This window comes from Ictalurus furcatus, chromosome 12 (genome assembly GCF_023375685.1).
Source record: "Ictalurus furcatus strain D&B chromosome 12, Billie_1.0, whole genome shotgun sequence".
Lineage (NCBI taxonomy): Eukaryota > Metazoa > Chordata > Actinopteri > Siluriformes > Ictaluridae > Ictalurus > Ictalurus furcatus.
In genome coordinates, this window is record NC_071266.1 from 26,279,344 (window position 1) to 26,301,966 (window position 22,623).

A 22,623-nucleotide genomic window follows, 5' to 3' on the forward strand; every position below is an offset into this window, starting at 1 on the left:
ACGGAACGTCCGTTAAAGGGTCTGCGATTTTCTAGTTTTGTTACGAATCACAACTCGAAGTTCTATAAATAACGCCAGTGTGGAAATGAACTCTCAGGCGGGAAACTACAAGAGCTAATCACTTATTTCACTGAGACAATGATCTAACGTTGTGCAAATTTCGATATAAGAATGATTAAGTGGAAAATTTCATGTTCTAATTCTCACCTTCAGGAGGACCTGTCCTCGTGTCTCGCACGCAAACCAGCGGTTTATCGGACCACGTTCTCTAATGTTCCATGAGCTAAACTGCATGTAAGAGCGGGGAGATCACGAAACTGGGTTTTGACTGAATAGTCAATTGTCCGTCCCATTTTTTGGGATTAGTTGTGCGTGTGTGTGTGTGTGTGTGTGTGTGTGTGTGTGTGTGTGTGTGAGCTACAGGTAAGTGCTGGGGTCAGTCAGGTGCAGGTACTCGGGGAAGCCGTCGCTGCCGCGTCTCTGGCTCCTGCGCTGGCGTGTGGAGAGAGTCTTTCTTATCTCGTTCCCTCGTTTAGCGAGCGTGGAGACAATCAGATCGGCCAGGTCCTGCTGCAGGCGCTGGAAGTTCTCTCTGAGAAACAGAACATACAGGTCGTGTGTGTGTGTGTGTGTGTGTGCTGTTACTCTTTCTGATTATGAACGTGTTTATTGTAAATTCCACACACAGATTTGCATGGGCCTTTTTTCCACCGCACAAAGCACCAGAACAGGCTAAGTGTAATCCCCATATTCAGATGTATTTACTAAGATATTTTTAATTGCATTAATAACCTACACATACTGTATATTTAGTCACGTTTTTGTCAATCGTTTGAAATGAAACTGGAACTGAAATTAAGACAGATTTTTCATTATCTTGTCATTATCGCTGATCGTATACTAGCAATGTTAATATGTCCACAAAATCCCACTGATGCTCTGTACCGAAGCTTGTATCATGTGATCGATGATAAATGAGGCCTCACTTTCTGACCAATCAGGTAACCGTTTCATGTTGCCTGTCGGAAGGTTTCTTCATGGTAACCGTAACAATGATGTGACCGCGCACTGTATTTAGGACAGTCACGTTAACTCTGTCTCTGTGACTGTTTCAGTTGTTTCTCAAGCTGGTAGAAAATGAACGGTAGCGAGAACCCCAGGTCCAGTTTGGTTCTGTTTGTAGCACGTCTTGTTATGCGCTTGTTATATGTACAGGTGCATCTCAAAAAATTTGAATATTAGAATTACTGCATCAATGTGGCGTGGCATGGAGGCGATCATGCTGAGGCACTGCTGAGGTGTTTGTTCTGGAAGTCCAGGTTGCTTTGATAGCGGCCGTCAGCTCGTCTGTATCGTTGGGTCTGGTGTCTCTCAGAGATTCTCTATGTGCAACTTTGGATTCTGTTCCTCTCCACTCTTCCACCAGACTCTGGAACCTTGATTTCCAAATGAAATGACTTTCATCGTCCCCGTGATTGTGTTTGTGTACTGAACCAGACTGAGAGATTAAAGCATCAGGAAACCTTTACAAGTGTTTTGAGTTAATTATCTGATTAGAGCTCTGCTCATTTCTGTATTCTAAATTATTTATTCTAATATTTTGAGAGGTTTGAAATATTTCCCTTTATGTGTAATGAATCTAGAAGGTATATGAAAGTTCCACTTTTTTAATTAAATTACGGGGAAAAAAATGTACTTCTCCACGATATTCTAATATTTCGAGTTGCACCTGTACGCTTCAACGCACATAACCAAGAGTTATAGTAAATGTTAGAGCTGCACGATATGGACATAAACATGATACGCATGAAACTTCTTAGATACTGTGATGACAAATGAAATGCGATGGGATGAATTAGTATCTAGTGCTGATTGTTTTCAGCATTTGACCACGTATTGCTTCTTTTCTAATCTTTTAGATCCGAGAGAGGTTTTCTTACGCTGTCGGTGGAGCGGGCAGGTTGTACTTCTGTCCTGTTACACCTTTCATCCAGTACGTCATCTCCTTTCCTTTACCCTTAAAAGAAACACACTTCCCTTACAAACAATTCTGCACACAGTAAATACTTCTTGTAGAACTGACCCACTTGTAGTACTACGCCATCCCGACGCTCACCTTGAGGAAGGTCTCTCCTCGTGTCTCGTACTCAAACTGACAGTCTGTCCTCTGGAGGATGTTGATCGTTGACTGGCTCACGTGGATCCTCAGAGCTGTGCGGGGAATACATGTAGCGAATGACAGAATGAAACCGAATGACATTTATTAAAAACAACGTGGACCGGATATTCCAACACGTATATCTCTGGGTGGGTGGGACTTCGGTTTTGATTGGCTTGTGTTTAGCGAGGTTTGAGAAGACACTTTCTTAAGTGTGTATGTGACTGTGTGTGTGTCTTACGCAGTCCTGTCGACTCCATTCGTGACGCAGTGTTCACCGTGTCTCCAAATAAGCAGTAACGTGGCATTTTATTCCCCACAACACCTGCTGCACAGGGTCCTACACACATCGTGATCGTAACACATGATATGGTACAGCATTGCTCAAAATGTGACACAAAATGGTTTAAACTGCACACACTGATCTTACATCATACCCTCTGTGCTTGACTATTGAGCACCTGGATTTTCAGAGGATAGGATTTTTTGCTGTACTTAGGATCAGTGACGGTGTGAAGTACCTGAGTGGACGCCTATACGGATCCAGAGCGGTATTCCTGGCAGGTGACGGAGCTGAAATGTCCCCATAAACTCCAAAATGTCCAGAGCCATGTGACAGATGTCCACCGCGTGCCGGTTCCCATTCCGCCGGGGCAAACCGGACGCCACCATATACGCGTCGCCTATAGTCTCCACCTCGAGAAAGAGAGATGGTAAAAGTGCACCTTTTGAAAAACCCTGATACAGGGGGAAATGTCAGTATCTCGTCAACATAACGTGTGCGTGTGTGTGTGTTTACCTTATAGACGTCATGGCTGTCGAGGATGCTGTCGAAGTTTTTGTACATGTCGTTGAGCATGTCCACCACCTCCATGGGCGTGCTGTAGTGGCAGAGGGTGGTGAAGCCCACGATATCGCTGAAGTAAATGGTGACCTCGTCGAACAACTCCGGCTCCACACGACCCGTCTCCTTCAGCGACCGCACCACGGGCCTGTGTGTGTGTGGGTGAAGAAGAAAAAAAATCAGAATACACGAGTTACAAAAGTTCCAAGCTTTTTAGAAAGTTAAAATAGCTCGGGTATGAAACAAACTACCTGCTGTTTGCTAACTTCGTCATAAGTAAACAAATAAATTCATTCTAATTCTCCCCTCACCTCAAATGTAGTTTGTACAATGCTAAACTGGAGGCTATATCATTACCTGTTAGCTAGACTAAAAATGTCCATTGTTTGCATTGTTCCTTCATGGTGAGGTTAATAAAAAGATTCACGAGTGTGTACGTTTATTACGCGACTGTGCGTCATCAAGCCAGGACCTTTGTCCTTAGAACGCATTTATACCTGATGATTTATTCCGATTTATCCCACAGTGACGCTGACTTTGCTGAAGGTGTGTGATACATTTTCTGTACCAGTTTTAATTCAAACAACAGGGTTATAGAAACGCACTTGTTGTAATATATCATCGTTTCTATAGTGACAGCTCACTCAAAGGGAACTTGCGCACCAAATAATTTAATGAAATTTTTTTTGCGTGTTTTTATTTGACAAAGAAGACACAATCGTTGATACGGTGAAGTTTTCTGCGAGGAGGTGTTTATTTCGCACTGATGGAAGGAGTCTCCAGTGTCAGCGCTTTGTCACAGTGTCAGTCAGTACGTTTTCTACCTTGGGAAGATTCTCTGTAACATGACACTGCGTTTTTTGTTTTTTTTTGTACCTATTATTAACACTGAGAGAGAGGAAAACCCGAAGCTGGAGAGGGAACGACTGATCATAGCCACTGTAACGTAAGTGATAAGGAACTCGCTTGTCTTAAGGACGTTCCGCAACATTAAATGTAAGTGTAAATGGATGAAAAGCACAACACATCATTCACACACCTCATCACACATCATTCACCCTTGTGTTTAATTCCTTATTTATCATTTGTGATCTATTGTTTATGCTAAAGTTATTGTCATCATTAAATTCTGTCTGTCTGTGTGTGTGCGTGTGTGTGTGTGTGTGTGTGTGTGTGTTTATCCAACCCGGGCAGCAGCATGAAGTTGAGCTGGTCAGCTCGGTCTCTCTCTGCCTTGTACAGTGCGGTTCTCTCCTCCACCAGATGCTCCAGGTTGCGGGAGTACATCTGCAGCCGTCGGATCAGATTGTCCATGTAGCTAGCGTTGGCCTGGTCATGCAGGTTACTGTTTAAAACACACACACACAAAAAAAAACACTGAACACCCAAACACAGATGACCAGAATCAAAACGTCTTTCTGTCTGCAACAGGTTTGAGTACGCGAGTCCGTCTTTCTTACAGCTGGACCAGAACAAACCTGAAGATCTTCCCCAAAGAGTTCTCTATCTTCTTAAAGTCCGGCCTCTTTTCCGGATCTTCATCCCAGCAGCTCTTAATTAGCACATACATCTACGTACGGACAAAAAAAAAGAAAAAAAGAAACAGAAGTCGTTCATTTCAATTGTTGAAAAGGTTAATGAAGCTTGTTCACTGCACTTCTATATATGGTGGGAGCCAAGAGAGAAACACTGGCCATGCTCTCTGGGTGGGAGGGGTGTACTCTCTCTCTCTCTCTCTCTCGCTCTCTCTCTCCTGTCAATCACAGAACTACTAGACAATCGTGGGCATGTGTGATCTCATATATGTGGAAGAGGGCAGATAGTGGTGTGTTAAGTTGCACTGTAACGCAGCATGAGCACCATTTTGTAAAAAAAAATAAGTGTCTGGCTGGCTACGTGTTAGTCGTATGATATGGGAGAGCTGGCTGGTGGGCGGGAATTAGCTAAATTTGGGGCGGGGGGTGTCCCCTCAAAAATGATATAATATACACCAGTGTAGAAGGTTAAGTATAGACAGTGAGAGGTTTGTTAAATTGAAACACTTTTTGTGTTCAGAACCATTCTGTCCATTATCTGCTACAAGTCCCCCTTTACCTCCACTTCTCTCTCTCCAGCAGTCTCAAAGTTGAGGTCAGGTCTGAAGATGTTGGGTCCACTCGGATACTGAACCCGGTACAGTTTCTCTACAGAGTTGAGGAGAGGGGAAAAGAATGGAGGAGTGAAAAAGAGGTAGCACTCTTTAGAGAATATTACTACTGTCAGAGTCAGAACCTGTAAATCTCTTTAACGTGTACTGTAATAGTACCGTCTATTCCTACCTCCAAACATGTTTCTGACAGTTTCTTCTACATCAAACACATCAGGGCTTGCGTCCGACATCTTCCGAGTTTTAAAAGCAGCGTTGGATAAATTAAAGTGCACCTATTATGGTTTTTCAAATATTCCCTTTCATGTAGTGTGTTATATACGTAGCTGTTTGTGAATGTAAAAACATCTGCAAAGTTTCAAAAATCAAAGCGCACGACAAACGGAGTTATCAACTCCCAAAAGAAGGAATCGATTCTGAACAGCTGAATCGAGTCGTTAGAGATTCCAGACTTTACTTCCTGTACTAACCTACGTAGGTTCGTAACAAAAAGCCCCGCCTCTGGTCTTCATCGGCTGCACGCTGACAGCGGTAGACCGATCACGACAGACTGGGACGTCTGACCAATCAGAGCAGAGTATGCTCTCTGAAAGGAGGAGTTTAGAACGAATCCTTTAGAACGAATCATTTAACGAGTCGTTTGTGACACTGGGGGAAAAAGGTAACGCTGCAGTTTAAATTATGAGCACGTTAAAGTATTTTTTGACCTCGGATGCACGTAAATCTATTGTATGAGACTTTTAAAACATAATCAGGCACGTTTCAAATCCATAACAGGTGCACTTTAGAACGGCGCCCTTCATTTTGATCTAGCGTTCGGTGCTCCAGAGGGATGTTCTGCTTTAAAATCGGTATTTAAGCTTGTGATTAGAGTTCATGGCAAAATGGTTCCAGAATTGAAAACCTTAGCTTAAAACAAATAACCTTCAAAATACAGTTGTCGGAGGGAAGCGAAGACGCAAAACCTAACGACAGTCAGCTGAGCAACTGGACTTTATTCACGGGTGAGCGAGCGAGCACTTCAAAGCCCCGTTTTTCGTTCTGCACCTTGTGCAAGACGGTTCTTATGCAACTGACCACTAGAAAGATTGTGTGTTCTGTGCCAGTAACGACACATACATGGTTCACATAGAGCAGTAAAGAACTTGAGAGGAAAAATGCACATTGTCCCTACGTCTGTCTGTATGTACATCATTTAAAATGAAATCACGCCTCACAGTTGCCGCTCTATAAATGACATATCCAAATCATGGTGCAAAATCATGTCTCAAGTGAATTAAGTGAACTTAAGTATCTAAGTCTGCATACAAGTTCCGCATGACCAGCACATGAGGAGGTCCAGTTAAGTCCTTGTCTTCATATTGAGGGTTTTTTTTTTTCTTTTCTTTGGTGTGTTACCTGCCACATCCGAGCAGCTCTCAGTGTAGAAAGGACACTGTCTCAGAATGATCTCATGAGCGATTATAGCGAAACTGTACACGTCTCCTTTCTGAGAGATCCCCAGCACGCGCAGGTGTTCAGGAGCGGTCCACAGGTCTGTCAGGCAGACACGAACAGAGATGTGTTAAAGATCCTCGACTACTCAGCAACACTCTTAGTTTATTTGAGTATAAGATATTATAGGATGGAATACACAAAAAGTAAAAAGACAGACCTTTCTGTGGGGTCAGAATAGTATTGCAGCCAAAGTCTGTGATTTTCACCACCATGCGGTTGTCCACCACGCAGTTGGTAGATTTAAGTCTCCCGTGCATCTCTATATTACTGGAGTGCAGGTAAGACATACCCTGATATACCCAACAGAGGAGAGAGAGCAACACACGTGTTCATTATGATTCATTAAGGCATGTTTATCACTCCTTAGATCTATTATGCATTATAATACTTATTAATAGAGATGGACCGATATTGATTTTTTTATAACCGATACCGATATCGATTATTCGCGTGTTTACATGCCCGATAACCAATATGATACGTAGAACCGATAACGACACCACTGAACTGAACAAACCGGTTTATTTATAACAATTTTGTCAATTTCACTTCCTCCTCACATAAAAAAATAAAATAAAAATAAATAAGCTTTTAAATAACAGGTTCAATGAGGTAAACAGATTACATGACTCCGTGAGTTTGTCTCTATTACTTAGTGCCAAGCTGCTTAAACTACATATCAAGCATTTACAGTGTGTAACACATCTAATTTGAGCATTAATGGCTGCTATGTTAACTAAAGCGCAATTCTCAAAAACGCCCATTTATCGGTGGATCCGATATTACAAAACCGATATCTGATTATGGAGAAATGCTTAAATATCAGGAAAAATATCTGTAAAACTGATTATAGGTAAATCACTAGTAAAATTGTAACAAATCAAGTTATACTTTTTAAAGTATTATACAGGATTGCGCTTGCTTACACACATAGAATACTGCAGGAATGAGTCCTAACACCCGGTATCTAGGCTTCAAAATTCATACAAGTTGTGTTCATTTGTGAAGGTTATCTCGATGAACAAAACGTGTAAGAATCATACATGTTTGTTGGTCACAGAGCTTTTTTCTGCAACAGTCTAAAAACCAGTGGAAAACCCCTATTGGCGTTTTGTCGAGGGAACCGGGGTGATGCTAACGTCTGGGATGGGCTGCAAAAATACTCTATACACTGCCTCGTTCCGTATTTTCACAAAGCCTCCATCATGTCTCCAAGGGCTCATAAACACAAACTTCATATAATACAGCACTGGAGAGGCTCCGAAATTACTGAGGGACTTCCTCAAAGAGAAAACGAGAACGGGAATTCGATACTGGTGCTTTACGCTTTACTATACGTACCTTTGCGATGTCGTACATGACGGAGATTTTAAACTCCAGGTCCATAAAGCTCTCCTCTGGGTATGAGATCTTATCGTTGAGGACATACTGAGATCGAAATAGAAACAAAGTGCATTAAGTATGTTTTGGTAAATGACCTACCAGTTTCTACTGAAGGGTCAAACAAAACACTTCCTACACACTTCTACAGAGTTCTCAGAAAGCCAGTAAGTATAATTTCTTCTCAGAGACCCTGAGGCATCTGAGTGTGAGAGTGTGTGTGTGTGTGTGTGTGTGTGTGTGTGTGTGTGTGTTACCCTCAGAGAACCTCTCTCGCAGTACTCAAACACGCCAAACACTCCATACTCGAACTTCACAGTGCCATAGAACTTTGTGAGGTTATAGTAATCGATCCGCAGCAGCTGAGAGACAGATAGAGAGTGAGGAAGACAGACAGGTTTTTAAAAAAAAAAAAAAAAAGGAAAGTAATAACTTACTTCATGAATAAATAAAGGGATGAAAAGCAAGTCCTGGGATGAACTTTTTTACACTTTAGTGATCGGTTATAGGTGTAATCAGTATTTACAAATTCTTCCCTCTAGTTTAATGCACAGTCATGTACCGCTGACCCATTTATATAGATTTATCTGTAGTACGTAAATGTTCGTAATTATTAAATAAACTAGATCTCAATCCAGAGCAACTTTAATATCCAAAGAAAAATGTAGTGTTCATTTCATTATGTCTGAGTTTTTTGAATCAATCGATACAAAATGTAAAAAAAAAAAAAAAAAAAAAAAGTGCTGTAAACGTCTGTTATTGGAAAGAATTGGCTCAGTCGTAACATTTCATCAACGTTAGGCCGTAATGAGCTGCGGGTTCAGTGAGGTGGAAAACCCAGGCTGGTATCAGTTTCACACATAAATCTTGTGCAGTTTGCGTAGCTGATAGACTAAATGAACTTCCTGCCATAAAAGATCAGGGTGGGATTCACACAAATCCTTTTACTGGGAAAACAGCAGATAAGGTGACCTTTAGTCACAATACACACATGGGTATTACACCAGGATGAGCGATGAGTCCATACAGACGAGAAGGAAGGAAGGATAGAGGGATGTTACTTACAGAGTTGAGTTCAATGCGCTGTTCTTCAAAGAAATTTCCATCAGACTGCCTCAGCTCTTTGAGAATGACAGGCTGAAAAGAGAGAGAGAGAGAGAGAGAGAGAGAGAGAGAGAGAGAGAAAATGAGAACAAGAACAAGGAGGATACAGATAGATACACAATATGTATGTATGAATATACTGTACATATGCATAGATGGATGGATGGGTAGATGAGAGATAGAAGGAAGGAAGGATGGCTGGCTGGGGGAGGGAAGGATAGATAGATAGAGAGAGAGAGAGAGATGGATAGATAGTTGGTGAGATAGATAGGTTGATTGATTGATTGATAGTGGGATGGATGGATGGATGGATGGATAGATAGATAAATAGATAGATAGATAGGTTGATAGATAGTGGGATGGATGGATGGATGGATAGATAGATATATAGATGGATAGATATATAGATGGTTGATTGATTTATAGATTGACTGATTGATTGATTAATTGATTGATAGTGGGATGGATGGATGGATAGGTGGGAGGATGGATAGGTAGACAGATCGATAGATAGAGAGAGAGAGAGATGGATACATAGTTGGTGAGATAGATAGGTTGATTGATTGATTGATAGTGGGATGGATGGATGGATAGATAGATAGATAGATAGATAGATAGGTTGATTGATAGATAGTGGGATGGATGGATGGATGGATAGATAGATATATAGATGGATAGATATATAGATGGTTGATTGATTTATAGATTGATTGATTGATTGATTAATTGATTGATAGTGGGATGGATGGATGGATAGGTGGGAGGATGGATAGGTAGACAGATAGATAGATAGATAGATAGATAGATAGATAGTGGGATGATGGATAGATAGATAGATAGTGGGATGGATGGATGGAAGGATGGATAGGTAGATAGATAGATAGATAGATAGATAGATAGATAGTGGGATGATGGATAGATAGATAGATAGTGGGATGGATGGATGGAAGGATGGATAGGTAGATAGATAGATAGATAGATAGATAGATAGATAGTGGGATGATGGATAGATAGATAGATAGTGGGATGGATGGATGGAAGGATGGATAGGTAGATAGATAGATAGATAGATAGATAGATAGTGGGATGATGGATAGATAGATAGATAGATAGTGGGATGGATGGATGGAAGGATGGATAGGTAGACAGATAGATAGATAGATAGATAGATAGTGGGATGATGGATAGATAGATAGATAGAGGGATGGATGGATGGAAGGATGGATAGGTAGACAGATAGATGGATAGATAGATAGATAGATAGATAGATAGATAGTGGGATGATGGATAGATAGATAGATAGAGGGATGGATGGATGGAAGGATGGATAGGTAGACAGATAGATAGGTTAATAGATGGATAGATTCACTAAGCACATGGCCTTGATGCAGTGTGAGTCACAAACACAGAGAGTAGGAGGAAGAATGGGGGAAACCTTTTTGTCGTAGCGTCCTCTCCGAATCTGATATGTGCTGTCTCTCCTCTGATCCTCATCGATCTATTCAACAGAGATAAACAAAACAAATAGCATTAAATGTTTATAGTGTAGACGAATAAACAACAACAGGAGAGAACAATAAAAGATTTCCACTGTTACAGTTATAACTGTAGAAAGCAGTGAGAGCGTGACTTCTTTCTGAGATCAGTAAAGATTCATGTCCAGAACAGTTCTGCTTTCAAACTCAGAATTCTCTCACATCATTATCCTGATCTGTACTTTTTGAGAATTAGTTATTGTGTCTTTATGTTTGTGTGTTTGTGTGTGTGTGTGCATGCGTGTGTGTGTGTGTTACTTTGAGAGAGATGTAGCTTGACTGTTTGTTGTCTAGGGGCGTGATGAGATCTGAGTTTATATGAGACCATTTCTTCTGATCGTAGCGCTGTTTCCTGTTCTGTCTGCAAACAAACACACACACACACACATATTAACATGGACCTTATAACACACAAACCCAAATCAATCAAACTCATATGAAAATATGAAAATAAACACCCCTCTGCGCTCAGCAACCTGACCCATAACAGAAGAGGAAATTCCTCACCAGAGCCCTGCAGCCTGGCCAGAACCTGGATGGATGGGAGACCTCCTGGGGAAAACTATGGTTGCTGCTGGAAATGGTATTAGTGAGGCCAGCAGGGGGCGCTCATCTCAGTGAAGGGCCTAATGTCCCAGTGTAGTGACGGGGACACTATACTGTAAAAACAGCACCGTCTTTCGGATGAGACGTTAAAACGAGGTCCTGACTCTCTTTAAAAATCCCAGGACACTTATGGTAAAAGAGTAGGAGTGTAACCCCGGTGTAATGCCGAAATCCCCCCCATTGGCCCTTCTCTCTCACCCCCCCCCCCCCAATAATCCCCATCCCTGAATTGGCTACATCACTCTCCTCTCCACTAATAGCTGGTGTGCCGGACTTCCCCAAATCATCGGCAGATCTGCAGGATTTTAGACGTGTATTATATTATATACGTTACCTGTAGAAGATTAACGCAATAGCGGTAGCAAGTACAACGCTGATTCCAAGCACAATCATTATGATATCGTGCGTCTCCAGGCCTGAAGGGTACATCACACACACACACACACACGAAATTCAGCATAAACAACACAGCACGAGGAGATGTTCAAAAATGTGTATGAAATACGACTGAACACGCAGCCTCTTATTATTATTACATTCCTACCGTGATCAGGTTTGTCGTCAGGCAGTCGAGAGCCTGCCCAGGGCAGATCGGGGTTGCTATGGTTCAGCGTGGTCTTGTCATTGGAGGTGTCGAACACAAACAGTGTCTTATACTAGAAATGATCAATATGGAGGGTATACAAGGTCACCACCAATATAATCACTATGAAGGGAATTCAGCTAAGGCAGCTTTTTAGCTCAACAACATATTCTCTGCAAATGGTTTTCAACAAACTTTCCAAAAACCAACACTGAGTTTAGGTCTTCATGTGAAAGTACCGGCGTCAACGTTTTATTTCAGCAGCTTAAAAGTTATAAAATTGACATTAGCCTATGCATGCATTAGTCTAGCATTACTGGAAGAACCATGAGCTAAGTTAGCAGATTATTATTATTATTATTATTATTTATTTATTAATTATTATTTTTGCCGAAGCAGTGTAAAGTAAGCTCCCAGTGTATTGTAATTGTGTAATGTGTAATAAGGGCTGACCTGAATCGTGCTGGTTGTGTACATCAATGAAAAATTCACATCTCTGTCTCCATTTTTATCCAAATCATAGCGACCGCCCAATCCTGATTCCAAATACAGACACACACACACACACACACACACACACAACAATGCGTTAATAATGACAGCACTGGTGTGTTAAAAAAGCAACAAAAATAATAATAATAATAATAATAATACTAAAAGAGAAAGGAAAGATAGAAAGACAGACGGGGGGACAGACAGAGTTAGAGAACGAGGTTGGGAGAGAAAGCTAGCTTGGACAGCTGATATCTGAACATTTACTCTGCACACAACGTAGATAAATTGTGACTGGAAGATTCGTAAATCAATATGGCAGCCTCAGGGTCATAAAAAACATGACGGAGAAAGGCCCGTACCCTCAAAGGACAGGTTTCGGAAGGGATTGTCGCTGGGGGTGTTGTTGGTGGTGTTTCCTGAGCCCAGGCCCTGACTCGCGAGTAACATCTTCCTCATCACTTCACTAAAGAGAACCACGGCGTCATAATAACCTGCGACGTAATCATTCAGAGTCTGCAGGGATAAACACGGAGAGAGAGAGAGAGAGAGAGAGAGAGAGAGGGAACGAGGGAAAGAGAGATGGAAGTATTAGGATATTATTACAGTTTATTTTTGATATGTGTTTTAAACTGTACCGTGTTAAACTACACTGTTGTACACTGCGAATAAAAGAAATGTCATCTCAACAAGTGAAAATATCTTGAATAGAGTCAGATTGATCTAGTATTTCTGTTTATACGATTACAATAAGCCGAATATAATAAAGCAAATATATAACATATTTCGAGGCATTCTTGCTCGTTTTAAGCTTATTCTATAAGCAGATCGTTTTGCTTCTTTCTAGAAACAAATGCGTAAAATGAGCAAAATTATCTAGCAGTTTATGAGCACTTGAAATGAGTACAAATGGCTTGAAATAGGCTTAATAATCTTCTATTTTGTTTTATGTGTTGGTGTGTGTGTGTGTGTGTGTTAATTCAGCAATGGAAAATGCTGCTTTGTGCAATCAGACTGATTTAATGGCACATGAACGAATCATTAATGATATAAACTTACAGTGTCATGGTGGGGCCAGTCGGGCAGAGTGCAGTTGCGTATGTTGTGCATGGTCAGCACCAGTACGTCCCTCATAAAGTCATACGATGATGTGTTGATGTGATATCCATGACTGAGAGACGGTGGAGAAAAAACACACAAAACAATAATGATCTGTTTTATCCGTTCGTTAACATTCCGGTCAGGGTCATGGAGGGTCCAGAGCCTATCCTGGGAACGCTGGGATTGAGACAGGAGAACACATTCGCACTTCGGGGCAATGTAGTGTAGCCAATCAACTTCCAGGCATGTATTTAGGTGTACTTAGGGAAGGGGGGGGGGGGGGACTGGAGAACCCATGCAGACACAGGCAGAACATTTCTGTGTGTTTTTGTCTACAATGTCTATGCAGTGGAATTAGCACCCGATAGTACGCTAGTGGTTTGCTTGCATATTAGCTTGTGAAAAAACAGTGTTGCTTATGAGAAGCGTTGCTTATTAATCTCTCCTGATTTTAAATAAAGAGGAAGCTACAAGAGTCTGGGCTTGATATAGTTCTTTTTTAAGCTCCTCTAAAATAAGATGCATTTTATGACAAATGGCCTACTTTATTATGCAGTGTGTTGAATGTATTGGTCGTATTTATTGTGTTTATCCAGTATTAATATTCAGTACTGCAGAGGCACCACATCATTACACGTGAAAACGTCATTGTGGGTGTAGTTGGGAGGTGAAAAAGTTCAAATGCTACTGTAAACCCTGCAGGGTGACACCAAGCTCGAGCATGAGAGCGAATTAAAGCAAACTCACTTAAAAATGTCTATAAGGATGAAGGCGATGTCCTTGTTCACGTTCGTCCCGTTTTTAATGGAGGCGATGTCGTCTGGGCCGCCGCACACGATGAAGACTAGGAGAAGGGAAGGGAAGGGGTTTAGTAAATTAGATCCATATAGAGTAAAAATCGCGTACATCATCCATACGTTTTTCATACCGCTTATTCTACACAGGGTCACGGGGAGCCTAGCGCCTATCCCAGGGAACTCGGGGCACGAGGCAACTCGTCACAGGGCACAATCGCACACACATTCAGACACTGCGGACGATTTGGAAACGCCAATCAGCCTACAGCGCATGTCTTTGGAATGAGGGAGGAAACCGGAGGAAATCCCCATGGCAGGAGCAGAACATGTAACTCCACTGTGTGCCAGGTCGCCTCACGCCATCCTGTCATTGATTACTTCCCTATAAATAACCCTCTACCTGTGGTGTTTTATTACCAACTTAAATAAAGAGTGCTCACAGATGCTTCTTTATCATCACAGTTAACCACAGTGTTCCAGTAGTGTACGTCCGACAAAGCCTTCATCGCGTCTGACCCGAGGCTCTGCGAAACAGTTTTGTCGTGCTGTCATATTGTTGTCTCGTTTTAGGACGAACACATCTTGGGTGCATCTTTATTTTGCAATTAAACTGTAAAACAGGCTCGTTTTCATCTTATATTCCAACCAAAACCATCCATCCATCTTCTACTACTTACTCCTTTTTCAGGGTCACGGAGAACCTGGAGCCTATCCCAGGGAGCATCGGGCACAAGGCAGGGTACACCCTGGACAGGGTCCAACCAAAACCTCATAAAAAAATTTTTTTACATTCTGTAACGGCAGGTGTATCATTACTCACTGTTGCTGTGTCTGTCTGCATCTGACAAAGCCGATGCAATCTCTTCTTTACTGCGCAACACCTTCCTGTTGATCAGCGTGGAAAACTGAGCCGTCGCTGCCTCCAGCGCATTAATGTACCTGCAGCAGATGGAGCCAGAGATGTTTATCAAGGAGAGACAAGAGCACAATATATATAGAGAGAGAAAGAGGGAGAGAGAGAGAGAGTGAGATAGCAAGCTCTGTACCAAAAGCACTCCTCAGAGATGCTCTGTTGTTTGTAAACGTAAGCTGTCTTCCAGCGTTTGGGCTTGAGTCTGTACACCGTCACATTCCAGAAATGAACAAAGAAGCTGGAGACTTTCCGGGCCGGAGTCAGCAGACGAGTCAGCTTTTCCTTACCGTCACAAGACAGGCCGAAACTCCCCGCAGATATTACAGGTATGGTCAGAGTCAAACCCACCTCCTGACTGAAAAAATAAACACACACACACACACACACACACTCACCTCAGTAAACAGAATAACTATGAAATATTTTATCTTGATTAACTACACAGTGGTTGGGATTAAAATCAAGAGGATGTGACATGTGTTATATTTCATTTGAATGTTTGGGATAAATTAACTAGCATGTTAAGTTTTAGCTAGCCTACATTTTAAAGGGCAGGCTCCCTCGACCTTGTCAAATCTTTTGGGTTTACGATATGAATCCACCGGCAGCGTCTACAGAGGGGATGTGGACGCAGAACTAACTGTATCTTCAGCTTTCTAATCTATAGATCGCACGCATATGCACACACGGCGGAAACCCTACAGCCTATAGCGCCAATGTACCCTTCTTCATTTATTTAAAATACACAGAGACAAAGTAGGCAAACCTAGCAACAAAAAGCGTACATGTGTGATCACTCCCACACATGTAGAGGTAGAGCAAACTGCAATCGCTCAGCACAATGGCCCAATAAGCCTTCTCATTTACTTAAAATACATGGTAACTGATGCAACGCAAACAAAATCTGCAAACCTAGAGACAGAAAGAGATACTGCATGGGGTTCGGAGACGCACGTTAAATAAGAGCGTGTTTGTAGAGCCACTCGTCATCATGTTCACGATCAAACAACAATCTGAGAGCTAATATTTCCTCAGGCCGTCACAAATATCCAAACATGAGTCACAATACAGCCAGATAACAATGTTCATAACATTATTTTCACCAAGGGAAAACGCTAATATAGCTAGGGATTGCGCATTTCGCATATACCCGTGTTTTGGGGGTTTTCCTCACAGCTCTGCTGTTGTTTTCCTTGACCGACGTGTTCGATGTCTGGTTGTTAGTACGCCAATGGATTCTTTCTTTTTCTGAACTTTCCACGTTGATGTATTGGTTATGCTCAATGCTTGTGCACAGGCGCTGATTGATTTTCCCTCTTTGCTCCCATAGACAGCTCTCTGGTCTTCACGCTGGTTTGTCCTTTTTATCAACGAATGCAGTCTTCAGAGGCGAAACCCAGGGCTCAAACCAAGAGTACCAAGAGGGGCACACTTCAAACGAAAGGTGCCGGATGACACATTACCGAAATTAAGTTTTTGCTGAACTGAAACGAACACACCCAACTTACATGGAAAAAAAACTTGCTTTGAAAACACAAGGAAGCCGTGATAGCAAAACAAACAGGAGTTCTCCCTGAAATGATTCACTGATTCAGAAGTCGGATCCCAGTATTATCCGTGTTTTTTTTTTTTGTGGTTGCGTTAGTTCTTTGAATTTTGAGTGCACAGGCGCTCGTGCTCCTGACACAACTCAGTTTATTTGTCCTCCAGTGAGACAGCTCACGGTAGCTTCAAATGTCTGTTGGCCATTTTTATTTATCTACATCCTAAACTTACATGCTTTTATTTTTCATTTGGTTAGTGACAGGATCAGATCTGACTTGAAAGTTGTCTATCTCAGTGCACAGCTATGTTCAGTACTGGGTCCCAAAAAAATTTTAATAAAATTAATAATAATAATAATGAAATAAAGTCAAATGTATAAAAGAGTTCACCAATGCTCAGACCGGTTCAAAAGTCAATCAGGTGATAAATAAGTGTCTGTGCCCCTCGTAAACTTCTTGGAAATCTGCTGAGTCACAGTCCAATTCGAAATAAAGGCTTTAATCGTGGTTGAAGTTATGTAATGTAACCCTGGATTTGATATATCAGCTTTTAAAGGTTGAAAATTACACTTACATCAGAATTTGTTTGGCATTAAAGCGAATAACATTGAGTCCCATTTTGACTTGTCTGTCTTGTGTCATTGGTTAGACAAGTGGTAGCTCAGTGGTTAAGATGGAAGGTCATGAGTTCAAGCCACCACTATTGGGCCCTTAAGCAAGGCCCTTAACTCTCAACTGCTCAGATGTATAAATGAGATAAATGTAAATCGCTCTGGATAAGGGCGTCTGCCAAATGTCGTAAATGTAAACGTGAAACACAGCGTTTTTACTACAAAACCGACAAAAAATAAAATCTCTCCCCATTCAAAGCAAACATAAATGTGTTTACATGTACTTCCATGGTTCATTTCCAAAGGTCCCACCGGTATCTAGTAGACAGCACGCCTGAACAAACACGATCATACGCACACTCGTAAATCTACGAGCTTTATTCTGCGCTTTATGCTTTATAGTCCTAGGGATTGGAATTTACGGAATGCTACTTTACAGCTGTTGACTACTGTACACAGAGGTCAGCATGCTTTATTCGGGATACTAAAAGACTGGGTCTGGTTAATCAACGTTTGGCAGAAAACGGTTTTGGCAATTTCTTTCACGTTGAACTAGGACTGTAAACATCATAGTGTTGAAACTGCTGGTTGTTCTAGAATATTTCAGTGTCTCACACACACACACACACACAATCGTGTATATTATATTGTATTATATCCATTGTTTTGCACTAAAATACTCACTCCACCAGCTGGAACGTGGCATATGTACAGGACGGTCCGAGCATCACACAGCCGACCTCTCTGGTTTCCTGGGAAAAACACACACACACACACACACACGAATGATCACTCAGAAAGAGAAATGTGTCCCACTACAAATCACACAGGCTTTAAATCCATACTGAAAGCTAGACTATGCAAGCAGGATAAGTTGGAGAATCAATCACTGAATAAAACCATCTCATTTTCACCCACCCACACACACACACACACACACCCCCTGAAACTCAAAGAAAGGCCTTTAACTTAAAAAAAAAAAACCTTCCTCAAAGATATGAACAGATAATTCTGAGTTCTTTCTGGTTTTACTTGGTCGCGCTAACAGACAATCGCGAGCGCGTCGGCAGAACTCACGTGTAGTGATTTGAGAATCTCCACTCCTTCACACGTGCTGCTCCCGCACCCTCGGCGTCTGTAAAGTGTGGTGTTATACCCACGGAAGATGCTCCTGATCGTGAAGTTCAGGCCTGTTGTAAAAGATCAGACGTTCCACAATTACATACACTATAAATCTTTCATTGTGATTACATCGCCTGTAATATTAGTGAGCCTGGCTACGGTTACAACCAGGTGACCAATTAACATTTTGGAGTGGCCTAGTCAAATGCTTGAAAACCCTCCGGTGTGTGAACTAAAACAGTTCTGCAAGGAAGAGTGGGCCAAAATTCCCCCACAGCGCTGTGAAAGTCTGATCTCCAGTTATCAGAAGCGTTTGGTTGCAGGTATTGCTGATAAACGTGGCACAACCAGATTTTAAGTTTAAGGGGCAATACGTTTTTCTCATGGGTGACAGGTGCGGGATAACTTTTTTTTTTTTTTTTTTGCTTCATTAAAAAACTAACTAAATTAAAACCGTACTGTGTGTTTACTCGGCTTGCCTTTGTTTTATGTTGTATTTCGTTTGAAGATCTTAAACTATTCAGTATGAGGTATACACAAAAACAGCAGAAATCAGGAAGAGGGGCAAATACTTTTTTCTTTTACACAGCACCCTCATCAATTAGCCCTCGTGCACTGTGGACGGGGCTGGAGTCATCCTGGAAATGACCGTGTGACGCTTTTCTCTGACGGGACAAGTGGACGCAAACCATACTAAAAATATATATATAAATGCCACCCATGGGGAACCAGAGACACAGTTGTTTCCTTTAATTTGCCTGTAGCTGATTAGCATACTGCAACCGTGTAGGCAGAGAACACAGGAAACAGCACACATGCTTAGACAGAGAGAGAGAAAGAGAGAGAGAGAGATGACAAATATTCTGTACATGGGACAATATACCTGGTTCAGGTGTGCCACATTAGTCATTACCACACTAGCTTGACCCAAAACACCTCCGTCCCAGTGCTAACCCATGCCTCTACGCTCTTACACTTGGGAGTTTTTTTTTTTATTGACTCTGGGGCAGTAAATCAAAAGCACTTCAATCATTTGGACACTAAAGATACACTTGATCAATGTGACTAATAATATACAAGGTTGTTTAAATGGAATAAAACCATAAAGTGCAATAAAACTATTTTGTTCCTATATTTGCTGAATAATTGTTACAAATAATCTTGGTGTTTCACAATTTTAATAATCACAAGTTTCACAAATCGATTTCCCTTGATCCGCATAAAGAAATTCTCTTTATTGTTTAACCTTTTGATCGTTTGTTTAAAAAAAAAAATCACAAAAATACTCTGCTCTCATGGATATCTAATAATTGCAAACACAACACAGGTTTATCAAAAAAATATCTTTGTTAAATATAGGTGTATAACAGTTATATTGGCACCCCTATGAATTCATATGAGAAAAATATATTTGAAGTGTATTCCCAGTGATACTTTTTTTTTTAAATTTAGTAGACCTGGGGGACTGGGAACAGGAAATTGTTCAACCGTGACTTCCTGTTTCACAGGGGTATAAATATGAGGTAACACATAGGCCAAATTCCCTTAGTCATTCATAACAGTGGGTAAGACTGAGGAATGTAGCTGTGATGTGCGACAAAAGGTTGTTGAGCTTCACACAATGGGGCGTGGCTATAAGAAAATAGCACGAGCATTGAAAACGCCCATTTCCACCATCAGGGCAATAATTAAGAAGTTCCAGCCAACTGGAAATGTTCTGAATCAACCAGGAAGAGTTCGTGTGTCTATATCGTCTCAACGCACTGTGAAGAGGACGGTTCGAGTGGACAAAACATCTCCAAGGATCACAGCTGGAGAATTGCAGAAGTTAGTTGTGTCTTGGGGTCAGAAAGTCTCCAAAACTACAATCCGAAGTCACCTACATCACCACAAGCTGTTTGGAAGAGTTTCAGGAAAAAAGCCTCTACTCTCATCCAAAAACAAACTCGAGTGTCTTCAGTTTTCCAGACACTACTGGAACTTCAAATGGGATCGGGTTCTACGGTCAGATGAAACCAGAATAGAGCTTTTTGGTAATAAACACCAGAGGTGGTTTTGGAGCACACAGAGAGGTAGCCATATGTAAAAGTACCTCATGCCCACGGTTAAATATGGAGGTGGATCTTTAATGTTTTGGGGCTGTTTTTCTGCCAGAGGACCTGGGGAACTTTAGAATCCTATCTTATCTGTTTGGTAACCGTGGCAATTTCAGTTAGGACCTCATTTAGGACAAAAGCTATTACAGAATTACATTTCCTAATCCTATCTTAACTACAGATAGGAAAAGGGTATTACAGAAGCATCCTAACATGACAAAAAAAATCTTAAAAAGTGTCTTAACTTTAGGACAACCCTACTGGTGTCCTAACTTAAAACTTATTTGAAAGCCAACGATAAGAGTCACATTACAATAACCATGTTCGAGAATGGCGTTACATTTATTAATCATACAAGACAAAGAACTGTGATGTTTGATGGGGGAAAGATTTTTGGAGTACCCAGATGATCTGCTGTGCTTTGACAACAAAACACTGATAAATAATTACAGACTTCCATGAAATTTGATAATGCAGTTTGCTCAAGAATTGCGACCAACAATACAGAAGCCAACGATTTGACAATGATCCAAAACATACATCAAAATCAGCACAAAAATGGTTTACTGACCACACCGCTCTCAGATCCCTCGCCATGTATTCTCCAACCTCATCAGGCGTTATAGGAGAAGACTCAGAGCTGTTACCTTGGCAAAGGGAGCTTGCACAAAGTATTGACTAAAAGTGTGCCAATAACTGTTGCACACCTATTTAACAAATATTTTTTATATAAACCTGTGTTATATGTTTGCAATAGTTTGAGATCTATAAGAGAAGAATATTTTTGTGATTTTATTTAACGAAATATCAAAAGGTTAAACAATAAATAAAAAATATTTTCACAGCCTTCTTTGCTCATATTTACTAAGGGTGCCAATATTAATGGAGGGCACTGTATATTATGATCACATATGTAATGTATATTATAATCACAAAATAAACATTACTGGTATATTACAACTGTATGTATAATGTATATTACAATAACATGTATAATGTATATTATGATAACATCTGTAATGTATACTATGAACACATAATGTATATTATTACCACATCTGTAATGTATACTATGATCGGATGTATAATGTATAACATGTATAATGTATATTATAATAACATCTGTAATGTGTACTATGATCAGATGTATAATGTATGTTATGATAATATCTGTAATGTATGTTATGATAATATCTGTAATGTATATTATGATAACATCTGTAATGTATATTATGATAACATCTGTAATGTATATTATGAAAACATGTATAATGTATATTATGATAACATCTGTAATGTATATTATGAAAACATGTGTAATGTATATTATGATAACATGTGTAATGTATATTATGATAACATGTGTAATGTATATTATGATAACATCTGTAATGTATATTATGATAACATGTATAATGTAGTTAGTCACCAATAGAAGGCAACAAATTACCAGTAGAGACCCAGAGCTGACCATTACACTTACCATTAAAACCATTACAAATTCTATAAGGGTGTCTATTGTTTTGGGGGGTTTATCAGCAGTGTAGAGGTTAGATTAAAGAAAGTAAAGAGTATACGCACCTGTTCGATTATTAATGAGATTTTCCTCCTCGATGGCTTTTTCCACAGCGAAGCGGACATAATTCAAGCTCCACGGTGAGTCGTCATCAGCCGGCAGCACGACGTTGATCGACACGTTTAAATCTCTGCATCTCTCCGCGTCGAACCCGGCCGACAAGGCCACCAGCGCCGAGCAGCCCACCAGCCACCGAACACCCAGCATATCAGCCTTAAACCCGGCCTAAACACTTCCCTACATCGTTTACAGCAGAATAATCCTTCAGGTTTACTTCTCTGTCTGTATGATTACCTTTCTAAACTTTCAAACTTTAAAACGTTTTTTTTTTTAAAAGAAAAAAAAAAGAAACCGTTAAACCACACACCTGAGGAGAACGTGATTGACGCGCACGCTCATGTGAAACGCTCGAGCTCCTGGTCTCGCGCGTTAATCGACAACCTGACAGTTAGTTTATGGAAACGTCACGAGGAGGAGGAGGAGGAGGTTATAAACTAACCACAAACAACATATAAAGT

At 40.8% G+C, this 22,623-nt stretch overlaps 1 protein-coding gene across 1 annotated transcript; it reads right to left on the bottom strand.

The window, feature by feature from the left end:
* Window positions 1-403: 403 nt before the first annotated feature.
* Window positions 404-22,545, bottom strand: gucy2ca (guanylate cyclase 2Ca). The gene is made up of 27 exons (XM_053638420.1): window positions 22,111-22,545; window positions 18,389-18,501; window positions 17,996-18,063; window positions 15,290-15,511; window positions 15,064-15,182; window positions 14,194-14,290; window positions 13,405-13,516; window positions 12,708-12,861; window positions 12,307-12,389; window positions 11,815-11,926; window positions 11,605-11,686; window positions 10,923-11,025; window positions 10,565-10,627; window positions 9,091-9,162; window positions 8,283-8,387; window positions 7,987-8,073; window positions 6,803-6,935; window positions 6,547-6,684; window positions 5,097-5,185; window positions 4,481-4,572; window positions 4,189-4,347; window positions 2,958-3,150; window positions 2,680-2,854; window positions 2,400-2,498; window positions 2,117-2,211; window positions 1,941-2,017; window positions 404-592 (listed from the first exon to the last, which is right to left on the bottom strand). Exons 1-27 carry the CDS (start codon window positions 22,310-22,312, stop codon window positions 418-420), a joined length of 3,219 nt encoding a protein of 1,072 aa, XP_053494395.1. The 5' UTR covers window positions 22,313-22,545; the 3' UTR covers window positions 404-417.
* Window positions 22,546-22,623: the final 78 nt, after the last annotated feature.

Coding starts and splice junctions, on each gene's coding strand:
- gucy2ca (XM_053638420.1), bottom strand. CDS start 22,312: ATGCTGGGTGTTCGGTGGCTGGTGGGCTGCTCGGCGCTGGTGGCCTTG. Junction 8,388..9,090: donor AGCGCATTGAACTCAACTCT/GTAAGTAACATC, acceptor TCTGTCTCTCAG/CTGCTGCGGATCGATTACTA. Junction 4,348..4,480: donor TCTTTGGGGAAGATCTTCAG/GTTTGTTCTGGT, acceptor TGTTTTAAACAG/TAACCTGCATGACCAGGCCA.